The sequence below is a fragment of the Nannobrachium achirus genome, assembly GCF_963921795.1.
Source record: "Nannobrachium achirus genome assembly, chromosome: 8".
Taxonomy (NCBI): domain Eukaryota; kingdom Metazoa; phylum Chordata; class Actinopteri; order Myctophiformes; family Myctophidae; genus Nannobrachium; species Nannobrachium achirus.
In genome coordinates, this window is record NC_137817.1 from 67,344,784 (window position 1) to 67,363,328 (window position 18,545).

General features: G+C 41.4%; 1 protein-coding gene across 1 annotated transcript in view; it reads right to left on the minus strand.

The window, feature by feature from the left end:
- Positions 1-9,814, minus strand: part of LOC308289670 (uncharacterized protein) — a 31,309-nt gene extending 21,495 nt beyond the window's left edge. The window contains exons 1-2 of the mRNA XM_080731413.1: positions 9,717-9,814; positions 1,028-1,159 (exon numbers count right to left, since the gene is read on the minus strand). Of these exons, the coding sequence (XP_080587539.1) occupies positions 1,028-1,127 (100 nt within the window). The 5' untranslated portion in view covers positions 1,128-1,159; positions 9,717-9,814. The remainder of the gene's footprint in view (positions 1-1,027; positions 1,160-9,716) is intronic.
- Positions 9,815-18,545: the final 8,731 nt, after the last annotated feature.

Here is an 18,545-nt window from a genome sequence, read left to right on the forward strand (position 1 = left end):
GTATGGGCTTAAAAGCGATTGTATGTATGATGTCAGATATCATAGACGTCATAGGACTTTCACATAAGGAATAACTGAGTAAGCATGTTTGGGCTCTCAGCATATCTCCATATACAGTACGTACATGGATCTCCATATATGGTATTGGGTACCAGGGGTCTCCATATATGGGTAACCGGTCCGATATACATCACTGGCCACTGTGGCCACTGGCCAGATGGCCAAGACAAGGCGCCCTGAGGCATCTTATTAGTATCTAAGGAGTGATATTATCTGGCTATGCAAGGCTGAATCACAGTGACTTTACTGGCCCATCTTTTCTTGTTCCTTTATTTATTCAGGGGAACCCATTGAGAGCAAGCTCTTTTTCAAGGATGCCCTGATGTTTACAGTGTGGCCCTGTAGGAGACCAGATGTCTAGAAATGTGTCTGTGAAGCCTGTCTGTGTGTCAGTGGTTAACCTCATAAACCATTGTACGGATCAGTGCCAGTGGCAGAAGACATATTTGATAGAATGTGCCACAATTCATGGTAAATTTTTCCCTCCAGATTATCAAAGTGCAGACAGTAATCAGTCATAATTATACTGTGTCATGCACTGAAATCTGAAAATGTTTGACATTTTTAACCATGCAAACCCTCTATACATAGTAGTACATTAACCCTCTATACTTAGTGAACTAATACGTAGTTGACTGGGTTTGACGCTGGATTTATTTCTCCCTCTACACCAAATTGGCCATTGATCTGTGGGTCAGTGGTTCAAATCCCGGGTCCTCCAGTCAACATGTCAAAGTGTCCTTGGGCAAGCCAGTTGCCACCATTGGTGTGTGAATGTGGGAAGTGAGGACACTGGCGTTGACAGTCGTTTGCCGCTTCACTCCCCAATGTATGAATGTAAAGCACTTTGAGTTCGCAACTTGCTTAGAAAAGAGCTATAAAAATGCAATCCATTACTATTATAATTATAGATGTCTCTTCTACTAGACAGACAGATATGAAGGAAAGGAGAGCACATGAAACTTACTGAGATGTGGGTGGTCTTCAGGTTCCTCCTGTTTAATAGAAATGTCTTCAGGTTCCTCCTGTTTAATAGAAATGTCCCTGGCTGAGTCTGGAGAGTTCATCTTCACCTGCAGTCTGGACTGCACACACTGCTCTGAAATGAAGCAATTGAACAATACTATGTTATTATTCTCATCAAGTGTTTAAATGATATTTTTATGTGGACAAATCCACCAGTCGTTGGCACCTTAGCAGCACCCACCTGACCCAGTCCCTCCTACAAGACCACCTACCAGTAAATAAAGGTGGAGACATGTCCAGATGTCTCCAACCCTAAGTGCCCACTCGATCAGGTGCCCAGATGTCCAGAGGCGCAGTCATCCCAAACATATGGTGCCCAGATGCCCCTAGTGCCCACCTGACTTGTATTCCCGGGGGTCCCCCAGCTAAATGTATAGCATCAAAATCAGTGTAACCAATTTAAGTCTATAATACTTAGGTGATGTGAAAATAGCAGATCTACAAGGTATTGAATAATGATGCATCCAGATGAGAAAAAATGTGAGCTAGATCAGTGGTTCTCAACCTATTCAGGCCGCGCCCCCAAAACAAATCATATTTTAACTGGGGGGTCCCCAGTCCCCAGTTCCACCCTGATGAGCACTAAGAGTTGAGGCATTACATTTTGTATATCACGGTTCTATTGTGAAAATAGCAGATCTACATGCTCACAACGCCTCAAAACTGAATTTCTGCCTCTAATATTTCACAATTTTGGCAAATGCTCAATTTGTCATTTCAGAATCAGAGGTATTAAAAAGTCCTTAAATTGTCACGTTAGAAATGTGCAGATAACCTCTATACACTTAAACTTTATGTTGGTTTGTTTTCTGTTTAGTGAGAAAACAGTATTGCACATGAAGTTAAAGGACAACTTTTGTTTTTTACAACAAGGGTTCATATTTTAGATTGTAATTAGAGAAAAGAAAAGGTGAATGAAAGTTTGTTTATTTGACAGGGACAGTACTCATTAATGGACATGTCAGTTTTCACTTCAATGTAAATGAGCCAGAGTTAGCCATTGGGTCCCATTTTTATAGTCTTTGGTATGACCCGGCCGGGGAATTGAACCCCCAACCTCCCAGTCTCAGGGCGGACACTCTAACCACAAGGCCACTGAGCTGTGAATGTTAAAATGTTTTCATTTACTTCGTTCTATTAGCGAGGCAGATAAAGTGCATATTACAGGTGAATCGTTCACTTGCGGATACAAGCACCAAAATTGGCACACATACTCCTTAGGCATTGCTCTTTTCAGAAAACCATCTGGCCAAAATAAAAATCAAGATGGCGGCCAATTTTCATGATGGCCGCCATTGAATATACAGTAATCTTGCATTCCGCAATAAAATCCCATAGACTTGTCCTATTTGAATGATTTTGGTGTCAAATCATACATTTATCACTATGTAGAATCCAAATTTGGACCCATGGACTTACTCAATGGCTTCCTTGTACCATATATCAGTCCCGGAATCCTAATATTCTGCTAAATTAGAGGTTTGTGTTATGTCTGACTCGGGTAAAATGGGTGGTAGTGTATATCTTAGTATTGTTAGAGGTTTATATTGTGTATGTGTGTGTGTGTGTGTGTGTGTGTGGGGGGGGGGGTAATGTAGTAATGTAGTAACTCAACAGAGCGGATTTCAATGCACAGCGGCTGACGCGTCTAAAATGCATGGTAGATATAATAGCGCCGTGGGATCACTCTTTGTCTAGTCTCTATTCTTCGACCTTTTCGACTTGGGTAACCCTGCCAGGAGTACAAGACTCCTGCCGACATAGCTCTGGGGGTCATGGAGACACGCAAACTGCCTCACCACGATAAGGTGATGATCCCGTCGAGGCAGGAGGTAGTTTTTTTCTTTTTAAAAAAAAAGTTTTTTCTATCTAGGGCCTAGGCAGTATAGTACAATAGTATAGTAGGCCTAGACTACAACGCTTCTAAACCTCGCACCTCTAGCTGCACAGTGCCGTGCAGGTCAGACCAAAGCGGTAGCATTTGCATCGACTGCAGCATTCCAACTTGCATCCACACTTGGTCAGCTGCTGGCAACTCTCTGCAATGGGTGGGAGCTCAGTCCAATCAATCTGCCACAGATCTCCTTTCTTGGTCCAGCCCCAGTTGTCAGGAGTCTTCATTTCTGGTTGACATACTGTTGACTGACTCCAGATGCAGGCCGCTTGATAGGAAGCGCGCTTCACATGTTGCTTCAGTGCTGCTTGCGTTGGAGGAATGGCTTCATATGGCCTCTGCTTCCGAGCAAACAAGTCCAACCTCGCATCATTGACACCTTCAGCTGTGCTGGATCGGTCGTACATCATGACCACAAACTTCTCCAAGGTTTTCAGGTCTTCATCATCCACTACAGGTGGGTAATGGCTGAGTTTGCTGAAGACACCGGAAGCCTCATCACAAACATTCCAGGTTTGCCACGCAGACTTCTTCCCCTTTCCGCGGAATGCTGAAACAACATCGCAGCCAGTGAAGCCATGGAAGAAGAGCATCCCTTTGCTCTTTTCTGCAAGAGTGCAACACAGGTCATGAACAGGAATCCACTTTAAGTTCTGTCTTTGGCCAAAGGCAACCCACAACTGCTGCAGACTGAGCTCCTGAAGTGCCTGCAGAACACTGACTGCGATGACAACAACATCTGTGTCGTTGGCTATGACCATGATGACCTTGCTGCCTGCTTCTGTGGCATGCCTGGCATGCACAAAGATCTGTGTGTCCGCTTCTTCGTGACTGCACCCCAGCCAGATTGATAGTGCTGTTGCTGTGAGCATCTTCTTCCTTGGTCACAATGACCTCATTTGGTGAGGCCACACATGCTATCTTATCAAGTACCCAAGTACAAGAGAACAGACATTGTGTTTGATGTTTACCGGCCATATAGTCTGAAAGCTGAAACTAGATCGAAGCGTGGACGTGGGGTGAGACGCAGGGTGACAGGCTTGGGCAAAATTCCTTCAAAATGGCAAAACTTTATGAGAGAAAATGACAACAAAGCTGAGCTATTCAACTTTCTGGCTGATAAGATAGCATGTGTGGCCTCACCAAATGAGGTTATTGTGACCAAGGAAGAAGATGCTCTCAGCAACAGCACTATCAATCTGGCTGGCGTGGCACCATGCAGTCACGAAGAAGCGGACACGCGGATCTTTGTGCATGCCAGGCATGCCACAGAAGCAGGCAGCAAGGTCATCATGGTCAAAGCCAACGACACAGATGTTGTTGTCATCGCAGTCAGTGTTCTGCAGGCACTTCAGGAGCTCGGTCTGCAGCAGTTGTGGGTTGCCTTTGGCCAAAGACAGAACTTAAAGTGGATTCCTGTTCATGACCTGTGTTGCACTCTTGCAGAAAAGAGCAAAGGGATGCTCTTCTTCCATGCCTTCACTGGCTGCGATGTTGTTTCAGCATTCCGCGGAAAGGGGAAGAAGTCTGCGTGGCAAACCTGGAATGTTTGTGATGAGGCTTCCGGTGAAGTTTGTGGTCATGATGTACGACCGATCCAGCACAGCTGAAGGTGTCAATGATGCGAGGTTGGACTTGTTTGCTCGGAAGCAGAGGCCATACGAAGCCATTCCTCCAACGCAAGCAGTACTGAAGCAACATGTGAAGGGCGCTTCCTATCAAGCGGCCTGCATCTGGAGTCAGTCAACAGTATGTCAACCAGAAATGCAGACTCCTGACAACTGGGGCTGGACCAAGAAAGGAGATCTGTGGCAGATTTATTGGACTGAGCTCCCACCCATTGCAGAGAGTTGCCAGCAGCTGACCAAGTGTGGATGCAAGTTGGAATGCTGCAGTCGATGCAAATGCTACCGCTTTGGTCTGACCTGCACGGCACTGTGCAGCTGCAGGTGCGAGGTTTAGAAGTGTTGTAGTCTAGGCCTACTATACTATTGTACTATACTGCCTAGGCCCTAGATAGAAAAAACTAAAAAAGAAAAGACTAAAAAAGAACTACCTCCTGCCTCGAAGGGATCATCACCTTATCGTGGTGAGGCAGTTTGCGTGTCTCCATGACCCCCAGAGCTATGTCGGCAGGAGTCTTGTACTCCTGGCAGGGTTACCCAAGTCGAAAAGGTCGAAGAATAGAGACTAGACAAAGAGTGATCCCACGGCGCTATTATATCTACCATGCATTTTAGCCGCGTCAGCCGCTGTGCATTGAAATCCACTCTGTTGAGTTACTACATTACTACATTACCCCCCCCCCCCCCCCCACACACACACACACACACACATACACATACACACTATAAACCTCTAACAATACTAAGATATACACTACCACCCATTTTACCCGAGTCAGACATAACACAAAACTCTAATTTAGCAGAATATTAGGATTCCGGGACTGATATATGGTACAAGGAAGCCAGTGAGTAAGTCCATGGGTCCGAATTTGGATTCTACATAGTGACAAATGTATGATTTGACACCAAAATCATTCAAATAGGACAGGTCTATGGTATTTTATTGCGGAATGCAAGATTACTGTATATTCAATGGCGGCCATCTTGAAAAATGGCCGCCATCTTGAAATTGTATTTGGCCAGATGGTTTTATGAAAAGAGCAATCCCTAAGGAGTATGTGTGCCAATTTTGGTGCTTGTATCCGCAAGTGAACGATTATTTCTGTTATCTGCCCGGCTATATTGGTTTATCACGTTTAGCATGCTTAAATGTGGGGCCATGCATACGCATGGGGGCATGCGTACAAGGTGCTAAATATGTATTTTTAGACACATTAAGCCAGCAATTTCTTTATTGCTATTTTCAGTAACACTTCTAGCCCCCATAAGTCACATCTAACCATGAAAGGTTACGTTGTATCTTGGTAATGGGCTTATTCTGTGTAAAAAGACATATTTAGCCACTTGTACGCATGCCCCCAGCCACTGAAATCAAAATAATTAAAATCTCTAAAACGATAGAAAGAAGTAAATACAAACATTTTAACACCCATCTTTTATATTCTCTAATTACAATCTAAAATATGAACCCTTGTTGTAAAAGTTGTCCTTTAATCATTTGGGGACCCCCCAAATACATACATACATACATACATACATAAATAATAATAATTTGGGGACCCCCCTGAGGTCCCGACCCACAGGTTGAGAACCACTAAGCTAGATCAGTGGTTATTACAACTTTTACATTGAACTGGACAATAATGGGATGAACAAGTACAACATGGTTCTTGCAGTTTTATCGTTCAGATTGTGGAGTGCATCATTTCTGGTTTGTGTAAACAGACTGTCTGTTTTCTTGTGCAAGGTATAATCTTGTACAAAACTGTTTCAGCCATTCGTTTAACCCTGATGTAAAATTGTGATTTAACCATGAACAGTAGGCAATATATTTTTTTTTAATAAAATAAAAAATAAGGAGAATATAAGTAGGGAACTATTCCCAATGCCATGCGTTACCTGGAGGTATATATTACACCCTCCAGAAAAACGCGATTATGCGATCGCAGAATTTCCCGCAATAATCAATAAATGCCGCTGATTATGCGGGGGCTCGCATGATTTCACAATCCCCGCATATTCACCGCATATTTCGCATATTTCCGCGGAAAATATGCGAAATATGCGGGCATCGCTTGATTTCACAATCCCCGCACTTTTTCGCATAAAAGTATAGTCATGCTTCACCGTTCAATCACGTTCAGACACAAAACAGAAGCAAAACAATGATGCGCTGAGAAACACGTGGCCCCTCTCTCTGTGTGTGTGTGTGTGTGTGTGTGTGTGTGTGTGTGTGTGCGCCGTGCGATTGCGTGCACGCTGCACCGTGAGAACTCTGCAGGCAGAGAGAGAGATGCAGGCATAATGTAGGCTACTAGAGGTTCGCGGCCCTTCGGCCCGCTCACATCTAGAGTCCACGCCCACTGTTTTTTTTTTTTTAAATAAAAAGAAAAGTTAAAAAAAAAATTTTGAAAAAAAAAATTTTTTTTTGAAAAAAAAAAAAGTTTGTTGAAAAAAAAAAACAAGTTTTGGCCTAATTGTGTTATTATTGTTACTGTAATAGGCCTGCCAATGTTTTATTTTCATTATTTCAATGTTTTCATTTTAGCAACACACACACACACACACACACACACACACACACACACACACACACACACACACACACACACACACACACACACAGACAGACAGACAGACAGACAGACAGTATCTTGCTGTGAACTCTAGATGTGAGTGGCCCGAAGGGCCGCGAACTTCTTGTAAGATACAGGCTCTCGGCTAGCGATTGAGTCTCTCTCTCTCTCTCTCTCTCTCTCTCTCTCTCTCTCTCTTTCTCTCTCTCTCCCCCCCTTCCCTCTTGTAACCTGAGTCTCTCTCTCTTGCTCTCTAGCGAATCAGCGGACGGCTGTGCCGTGCATTCTACCTACATCGGAGCTAGCTATGAGTTGGAGTGGATGTAAAGGGGCGGGTATGGCTTTGGAAGTGGGATGCGGCTCTAAGAAAAATGTAATAGTAGATACGGTATGAGTGTTGGCCCTCGCCAACGTGACGCTAGAATAACACACTCTTCCTCGGTCTTCAAACTTCAAGAAACGACAAATTAAAGTTTATCCTACTTGTTTTGAGGTCTCCATTGTACTCCGTTTGAAACGTTGTGTCGTTGCCGTTCAAAGCAAACGAGCACCTCTCCGAAAAAAAGTAGCACGCAGTATTCCATGGATAGGAACAGCAATTGAATGAATAACATTTTAATCCCTTAAATCCCTTTAGAGAAATAAATAAACATAAATAAACCAGAGTTTTGCTTTAGCAGTGAGCTGTATCCTTAGCAATCGCATAGGCCATAGGGTAATTATTTTTGCCTTGATGTAGCCCATTAAGGTAATTAAATTGCAGATATTTGACAGAGGTTTGCTTTTTTGCCTTGAAAATAATGAAAGGCAGTCAAAAAAGTCTGTTTTGCATTTCTCAATTCACTCAAGGACCCTTAAATTCGTGTTTTGACTACTTTGATGACTACTTAGTGATGTTGTGAGCTTGTAGATTGTCTATTTCCAAATAGCCAGTGTACTGTATATTAAAGTGGTTTAATTAATAGTTATCAATTTTTTATTATAATATGTATATACTGTACATAGGCTATAAATATGTTTTTTAAGTTCCCGCATATTTCGCATAATTCCGCATTTAATCGCAACTTTCACAAGTTCCCGCATATTTCGCATAGTTTCGCATTGTCATCGCATAAATTCACACAAAAACCCCGCATAATTCACCGCATAATCAAGGATTTTTGCCCGCAAAATCAAGGATTTTAGCCCGCATAATCAAGGATTTTTGCCCGCGTTTTTCTGGAGGGTCTAATATATCTAGGGCTGTCACGATATGGCATTTTACATGACGATTAATTGTCACTCAAATAATTGGCGATTAGCGATTTAATTGTGTTTTTGTCGTTGATAATTACATTTCTGTTTGGCTTTGAGGCTTTGAAGTTGCATATGGTAGATATGACACATAACCTAAATATACAAATACATTACTGACATATTTACTACTTAAAAAATAACATTGATAGTGGAAATAGCCGATCTACAAGCTCACACCGCGTCGCGATGCGACGCGTTGTGAGCTTGTAGATCTGCTATTTCCACTATTTCTGACATTTTTTAACATTCACGATTATGACGATTATGACAAAATAATTGCGATAATGTCAAATAATCACGATTAGACGATTATGTAATAATTGTGACAGCCCTATATATATCATTACACAACTCTCCTGGATCTCCCAGGAGTCTCCTGGATTTTGAACCCCTCTCCTGGGAGTCTCCTGGATTGGCAAATCTCCTGGATTTCTCCTGGATTTTGTATCAAACTCCCACAATTCACCAGAACACAGGAAATTACATCTACTATGTTAAAAATTGTCTGGGGGAGGACCCCCAGACCCCCCGCTTTAGGGGTGGGGGCAATGCATGCAAGAAAGATCATACAGATATTCACTTAAGTAATGACTTACAGATGAGAAATCATTATTAAAGATGTCCTTTTGCTTCTGTCATCAGATCTGTACTCAGTCCTACATTGGGCATATTAGGCTGAAATTGTACACATGCTAGTAAAGTAAGCCTGATAAATGTATCAAACATGCACAAAATTCAACAGAACACAGGAAAATATATCTATTCATAAGTTTTGGGGAGAGGACCCCCCCAGACCCCGGTTGGGGAGTTCCGCGCACCCCCCAAAAATAAATCTCCTGGATTCTGACAGTCCAATGTTGACAACCCTGCATTACAGTATATGGAGATTATAGATTAATCATTACGGTATATGGAGATTAATAATTACAGTATATGAATATATTAATCACTGCAATGCTGTAAATTAAACATTGACGTAACAATTGGGTTACAATGATAATAGTGACGTCAACAACAACATGCAACAAAACAATGTATAAATGTCTTGCTGATGCTGATATGGAGCTATTGTTGTTGTTTGTGTTTACTATCACTTTATAACAAGCTAGCAGCTAAGAGTAATTCGATTTATGTTCCAACTTAAATGATGAGTTAATAAAGACAAAGAGATAAAACAAGACATTAATCTTCAGTGAAGAAAGAGATGAAACACAACGTGAACTAGTTCATCTTTACCTGCTGTGTTTCAGTGGTTGAGCTGCTGATAAACGTCCTCCTGCTGCTTAACGACGACACTGTTCTGAAACGACACGTTTTAGTTTCTTTGTATTTTACTTTGATATAAATCTATGATGTTTTAAAACGTCAACAACATTCAATCGCCATGTTGTTTTCACGGCGAATATAGGCTGGCTGGCGAATACAGACTTATCTCTTCAGAATAAGAGTACACCTGAGGCAATAGATCTTTTTTTTTTGAACACTGAATTTTCCAGCAGCGTGAAATTGGCGAATATAGGACTTCCGGTGTAAGAGAGGGCGAATATAAGACCTTCAAAATAAGATGTCAGTTATTTTAATGTTTGTAAAGAGCGTACGTACATTTATTTAAAATAATACATTTACGACGTGTGTATTTTTAAATTGCTTATACTGGTGTACTTCAAAGTGAACGAACACGTTTTTACCGATTTAAATTGGCTATTGATCCCCATTTTCCATACAACTTCTGACCATGCTGACTGTTATCAGCCGACAGCAGTCAGCAGGGGGCAGCAACACACCAACTGGCGTTCAAGACAAAGTGGTAAGAAGAACAGCATTACCCACAATGCAGTAGTGAAAACAACATGGCGATTGACTGTTGTTGACGTTTTAAAACATCGTAGATTTATATCAAAGTAAAATACAAATAAACTAAAACGTGTCGTTTCAGAACAGTGTCGTCGTTAAGCAGCAGGAGGACGTTTATCAGCAGCTCAACCACTGAAACACAGCAGGTAAAGATGAACTAGTTCACGTTGTGTTTCATCTATTTCTTCACTGAAGATTATTGTCTTGTTTAATCTCTTTGTCTTTATTAACTCACCATTTAAGTTGGAAGATACAGCTTGTTATAAAGACAAGTGATAGTAAACACAAACAACAACAATAGCTCCATATCAGCAGCAGCAAGACGTTTTATAACCTACATTGTTTTGTTGCATGTTGTTGTTGACGTCACTATTATCATTGTAACTCTATTGTTACATCAATGTTTAATTTACAGCATTGCAGTGATTAATATATTCATATACTGTAATGATTAATCTATAATCTCCATATACTGTAATGATTAATCTCCATATACCGTAATGATTAATCTATAATCTGCATTAGCCCTAGAATGTCTCCAATATTCGGTCGATTGATACTCCGTATAATCCCTCAGATCTGGAGCCAGAACGCTCCCATGGCGCGGCGGTTAACTAATCTGCGCGGCACTGCGCGCTACTTGTGTACTCACCCAATAATTAATTCCTCAGCCTGGGAGAAAGACATTGTCCTATAGTGTCATATCCATTTGAAAGTTCTGGCTGAAAACGTGTACTTTGTAAAATATCTCCACTTATCACGAGCCAACAAGGACGACTTACAAGACCGGGCGAGGGGCTCGGAATGACTGCTGGACTGAATATATCATAACTTCCTTTGGGAAGCACAAAACGCACGGGGCACACAATTGACAGGTGCTTGTGATTGACGTGGGGTGACCCTGACCAATCACACCACCTGCGTGATTGTGTGCCCCGTACTATAGGACAATGTCTTTCTCCCAGGCTGAGGAATTAATTATTGGGTGAGTACACAAGTAGCGCACAGCACTTTAGTGCCGCGCAGATTATTTGCTAATCGCCGCGCCATGGGAGCGTTCTATGGCTCCAGATCTGAGGGATTATACGGAGTATCAATCGACCGAATATTGGAGACATTCTAGGGCTAAATCTCCATATACTGTAAATGATTAATCTATAATCTCCATATACCATAATTATTAATCTATAATCTCCATATACCGTAATGATTAATCTATAATCTCCATATACTGTAATTTAAGCAACTAGAGGTGCAAACGAGGTAGCTTGTAAATGACTAGGATATTTACTTTGTCCACCGTAATGTTAATTTGAATTGATTGTCAAGTGAAGTTAGAGCTCCTGTCATGTCATGCTTTAATGTGTCAGCAGGCCTAGAATGATCCATCCAGGTAATTCATGGCATTGGGAATAGTTCCCTACTTAGATACATTTATGTTCATGGTTAAATCAAACATTTACGCCAGGGTAAACGAATGGCTGAAACAGTTTTGTGCATGATTATATCTTGCACAAGAAAACAAACATTAACTGTATAGTTGTCTGTTTACACAAACCAGAAATGACCATCAACAACCTGAACGATAACACTGCAAGAACCATGTTGTACAACTTGTACTTGTTCATCCCATTATCTTCCTGTTAGGGGTGTAACGATACATTTTTGCGACCGTAGGTCGCACTTACTACCAAAACCTCCACCAGGTGTCCGTGCGTCAGTCAGTCAGTCAGTCCGTCCGTCACACCTCACACGTCACACTTTTGCCCTGCTCATATCTCCGCAACCGTTGCCCCGATCCATGCCAGATTTTGCACACACACTCCTTATAGCCCCACAAAATTCCCGTCTATCTCCTTTAGTTAAGGTTTTGGTTGATCCCCTTCATAAAATTGGCGAATCTTTTTAGTATTGTGTAGATAAATTCTTTGTGAACACAGTATCACATGTTTCCAATCTGAACGTGAACTTCACAATAAGAAAACTTAATAAATAATTTCACTACTTATTATTAAAATGTGGCAACACGATACCTGGCAACCGAAGTATAAACCAATCAAAGCGTGTGTTCCTTATACGGCTCAGCCGTTTCGGCCAATCACGTTCCTTGATGGAAGAAGCAGGAAATACCCGTCGTGGACGCTCTGATCACAGCTAACCATAGCAGCTAACACACAACACAACGACAACTCCTGTGAAGGTAATATTTGTTTCGTGATGATGCTCATTGTTTGATATACTCATTAACATTTACAATGAACGCAGACTATAGAATGAGCCGTGTTGACGACGCATTAACATGGATCATTATAACGTTTGTGGCGATCATAGACGGGACAAGATTGATGGCAGCAGGCTGTTTTAAAGATGCACATTTAGCGTGAATATTTACAGCTGCAAATGGTTAAGATATAGTAAGCAGTGGCCAATCAATATGTCCCGATCTTTAATATAAGACAATATAAGTCCCGATCTTTAATTAAGACAGCTGTTAATGTGTTTGAAGTGTTTAGATTACGTTTGTCTTGTCACAGTGCTGCTCCATCTACATAACCTACTATATAATACTACAACCCTGTTCAGTGCTATATGATTTACTGCACTGTCAAATATTAAAGGTTTATTATGGTTAATTGTTTTATCTTGATCTTCAAGTTGATGTGCTGGTACAGTTAGATTCAGGCTCGGATGCCATTCTGTCTACTTGTCCTGGCGTGGTAGTACAGTATCTATTTAGAATGTAGTGAGTATTAAAGGTTATGCTCACAGTTTTGTCTCTAAATAATCTACAGAGCCTAAATAATACAGAACAGAACACCCGAGATTACATTATACAAACTTAATTGGATATACATGAATGAATGATCCATCGAAGAGCGCTTTGAGTACTTAGCAAAGCGTTCATTGTTATGTGATGATATGTGTTACAGACTACTTGACGTGGGTTGCAGAGCTGCAGGAGCCACAAACCACAAGATCTGGGAAATCATTGTGACGTGGATTGTGTCATAATGCAGACAGCAGTCTTATGAGATGGGTCTACATTCATGATTGAACATAATGCAGCCCATTTAAAAACGACTCTGGAAAATAAAGATTTATCACGCTTTTTGGTGTCTTTTTTTTCTGTGCATGCAATGTATCATTGTGCTGCTCTTTGACACGTGCTGGTGTGAAATCCACTCAAAATGCAGAAAATGTGTGTTAAGTCGTTGCTGGGTCAGCCATAGTTTGCTGCTGTTTTGTAATATCTTTAACTTTGAAGAAATTACTGGTAACTTGGTATTTCACTGGTTACCATATCTTTCTGAATGCTTTCTTGTCATTTAGTACAATGAATGTGTTACCGTGTCTCTTGAAATGTGCTCATTATTGGTGAAGATACTAACTGTAATTCTCAAAGACTCGCATTGGTTCAGCACATAGTTTTTTGCTCTGTTAGTTTCATTTGATATTAAAATGCAACTCGAATTAATCCCCTGTGTGGACACTGATCAGATGACAGGAAGAAGCAGCTCATCAATGAAGGTGATTTGTTTAGGGTACGATATTTTAATGACTTCACACCTAAGTCCCTATCATGGAGTTAAATCATTGATAACTTGATGCATGCATACTCGTTCAGTTCATATGTTAATGCAGACCTATAACAGCCTACAACGATGCCCAGGGCAACACTGCATATTATCTATAAATGGCTCACAGTTTAAATAACGTAGTCTACAGTTTATTTGGACAATCATCTGTAACAGATAAAGTATAATTAAATACGACGTGATTAACGTTTGTTTGACATCCACACCACAATTACATTGGACGGGAGATGCATCGCGTTGATCAAAGTGAATGACTGCTATAGTTTTGCTAGTTTTCATCACCTAATCACCTTCCTTTCATAATCTAATCTCTACTTTTAGAATTGAAAGCAGAAAAATAATGTTACCACTTATTTTATGATAATGGTAGTATGAAACGCCCGCGTTCCAGAGACTACAGTGTCAGTGAACGACAGGCAATAGCGAAAATATAAACTGGTATATAAAAGTAGTCCAACACGGTTATGAATTAACTATTAGTAGTCTATGGTATACCTGTTGCAAGTTCGTTAGGAAAAAGCAATTTATTACGCTAATGTTAGTCTTTTTGGGCGAGAAATGTCAGCTTTGTGTAATGTTTTCTTCCTGGTTGCCATGGAGATGCCTTAGGTGCCCTGTATATTTGCCTGTTTTAAATAGCATTTGATAAAATCGGTCTTTCTCATTAGTGCGTACGAATTCAATATGAAAACATTAATCACGGTACTCATAAGAATTTTATATGTCTACTGTGAAAAAAGAATGTTGTTTTAGAGTGGGGATCAATGAAACACACAATAGACGGCCGCGTCCCAGGGACTATTACCTGCCAAACTACAACCTCCAAGGACCCCCGGAGCTCCAGGGACCCCCAGCTCCCTCGGGGACCCCCAAGTGTAAAAAAATGAGCACATGTGCAAAAATTACCAAATGACCACCCCAACGGGGCTGCTCACGGGGAATTCCTGGGGACCACCCACTCCTGGTGCTCCAGAACGGATGCAAAAGTGGTGACGCCCCCAGTGGAGGACCCCCTCCACTGCAGCTCACATAAAATGTAATGTGAGCTCACATAAAATGTAACTCGGCCTAGGAGCGTCCGGGAGAGCCGGGGCCGGTACCTATTCGTCCGCCAAGGCAACGCGGAGACCCCACCCCTCATTTCTCACATGGCCCTCTTCTAGCGCCACCTTCAGGCCGATTTTTACAACACATTTTTGCCCACTACTCCTACAGTTTTGGCCCTAAAATCACGAAAATCACTACTCGGTATGTCTACACTCATGTCATCAACATGGCTCAGGAAGATTTTGGAAAAACAACATTTTGCCCTATTTGTGGAGATAAGTGACCTACGGTCGCTTATCTCCCGATTAGGGAGTCTTACTGGTAGTAGCGATTCGATACATATCACAATACATGGTTGACGATGCGATACATGGACGATATTGGTTCATTCATGACGATACGATACGATTCGATTTAATGATTTAAAATTGATATAGTAACTATTTAGCAAAGACATTAAATCTGTGTGAAAGGTGTCTGTGGATAGTGCAGGTTTTAAGGGAAACTTTTATTATTATGGATATAAATAAGTAAACACAGTGATTATCTGCCAAATACATGGTCATTGTATATTGACAAACCTGCACCTTGACATGAACCCAGAGATTACACACATTTATCGATAGACCAGTGCAGCTATATGGAAAGGAAAAGTAATTAAACCCCTCCTTTTCATTTTTTCTTCTTAAAAATACTAAATACAATGCACAAGTAGGTAGTATCGATACAATCGATTCTTTGCACTGCCGATTCGATACGATACAAAATAAAACGATACGATTCGATTTTAGCAGTTTTCATTTCGATATACTTCGATTGCTTAAGTTAAAAACGATATTTCGATGTAGTTACTATATCCTTACACCCCTACTTCCTGTACAATGTAAACGTTGTAATAAACGCTGATCTAGCTCACAGTTTGTCTCATCTGGATGCAACATTATTCAATACCTTGTATATCGGCTATTTTCAAGTATTATAGACTTAAATTGGTTACACTGATTTTGATGCTATACATTTTTGTGGGCACTAGGGACATCTGGGCACCATATGTTTGGGATGACTGGGATCCTGGAAATCTGGGCACCTGAACGAGTGGGCACTTAGGGTTGGAGACATCTGGACATGTCTCCACCTTTATTTACTGGTAGGTGGTCTTGTAGGAGGGCAACAGTCCGCCATTCCGAAACACCGCTATTCCGAAGCAGGGTTAGGGTTAGGTTTAGGGTTAGGGGTAGGGTTAGGGGTAGGGTTAGGGTTAGTTAGGGTTAGGGTTAGGGTAAGGGTTAGGGTTAGGGTTAGGGTTAGGGGTAGGGTTAGGGTTAGAAGTCAACGTTCGGAATAGCGGTGTTTCGGAATGGCGGGGTGTAACCTTGTAGGAGGAGGCGTAGGGACTGGGTCAGGTGGGTGGTGCTAAGGTGCCAACGAGGTGTACTTAATGAACTGGTGGATGTGTCCGCAAAAAAATATCCTTTTAACACTTGATAAGAATAATAACATATTATTGTTCAATTGCTTCATTTCAGAGCAGTGTGTGCAGTCCAGACTGCTGGTGAAGATGGACTCTCCAGACTCAGCCAGGGACATTTCTGTTAAACAGGAGGAACCTGAAGACATTTCTATTAAACAGGAGGAACCTGAAGACCACACACATCTCAGTAAGTTTCATGTGCTCTCCTTTCCTTCATATCTGTCTGTCACAATATTTGTCTCAATACAATAACCACGCAAACAAGTCAAATGTGTTAGTGAAGTCGCTTGTGTAATTTTTCGGGGGATAATGAAAACTATATATTTTTGGAGACTTCAAAGTATAACAAATCAGAAAATCCATGATTCCATTTTGCAAAATCTGTAGTGGAATTTTTGACAGCTGCTGAAAGTTTGTGTCTCATTCACTTACTATACACTATACCAGTGGTTCTCAAACGTTTTACCCCAAGTACCACCTCAGAAAATATTTCTCTCCATGTACCACCATTATACATTCATGTTAAAAAACAGTAGCGAAGAGCCGAAGACTTCCTACCAACCCCATATACTGCTATGTACAGTTCACACAGGAGGCAAATGTTTTCCTAATAAAACATATTTATTTTTCAGATCTCAGCAAAAATATGTTAAAAACGGTCTTTTTAACTGTACTTTAACACACTACTGAACTACTACTGCACACAGCAAGTGAAAACAATAAACGCGCGCGCGCGCGCGCGCGCGCGCACACACACACACACACACACACACACACACACACACACACACACACACACACACACACACACACACACTCGTTTTTGCTACATACTGAGGACATTAAATAGACTTCCATTCATTTTTATGCAAGTCCTGTGGCCTTACCCTAACCCTAAACCTATCCCCTAACCCTAACCCTAACCCTAACCCTAACCCTAACCCTAAACCTAAACCTAACCCTTAAAACAACCCCTAGATTTAGTGAGGACCGCAAAAATGTCCTCACTTTCCAAAAATGTCCTCTGTTGGTTAAAAACGAGTTCACTGGTTAGTAAGAACGGGTACACACACACACACACACACACACACACACACACACACACACACACACACACACACACCAACTGTGAATATTCATTCAACACAGTGAAAACAACTGTACTAGTGCAAGTCATTTAATAAATTAACGGTACTATTGCAAACACATCAATTGATACATCAGTTGTGGTACAGTTGTGGTACACACACAGCTAGTTGAAAAGTTAACCAGCTATAAAGAGGGAGAAAGTGCTGAAGAGCATGGTTTTCTCTGTGTTGTGTGCAACAAAAAGGATCCAGCATGACCCCATCCAACAGCTTCAGTCTGAGGTTTGGCTCCGCATCCATCCTGTTTCTGTACTTAGTTTTTATGCAGGCCAGTGAAGAGAAGCATTTCTCGCAGAGATATGTCGTTGCAAAGGGAAGGAGAATAGTAGGGCGGCGTGGCTATAAAATCGTTCAATTTTGCGATAAAAGCGCCAAACTTGGTAGATATGTTGATTGATATATTAGAAACAAATCTGGATATCGGGCCATCAAAAATTTTGATTTTTCAAAATGGCCACTAGCGGTTTGTTAAACCTTCCTAAATCACCCTCTAGGAGCGACAGTTTTTGTGATAGGAAGCTGAAATGTCGCATGCTGTGTGTGCGTGTTCATGTCAATTGGTTAAAAGGGGGTGTGGCAATGGGAGTGGCCTATCATAAAAAGGTGCATAACTTTGATATAGATGCACAGATTTGCACAAAATGTTGTGGAAAGGTTGGTCACGAAACAAATAACATCTGAGTAACTGTTCACACCATCTTCTAAAAAAGGGGTTTGTCATTAGGACCAGTGTAGTACCAGTACAAAACCAGAAGCTCCCTCCCATCAGGTTGTTCTTCTTCACCTCCCCAATTCAACTCCTCAGGGCCAAGATCTGGGATAATGTGGTTCTCTCCTCTCGAAAGGCATTTTGGTTTCCCTCGGGTGAGGGTCGATGGCATGCCGAATCCGGTTTAGTATCATCCGGTTGTAGACCTTTGCTGCAATACAGGTCAGGCTGATGCCTCGG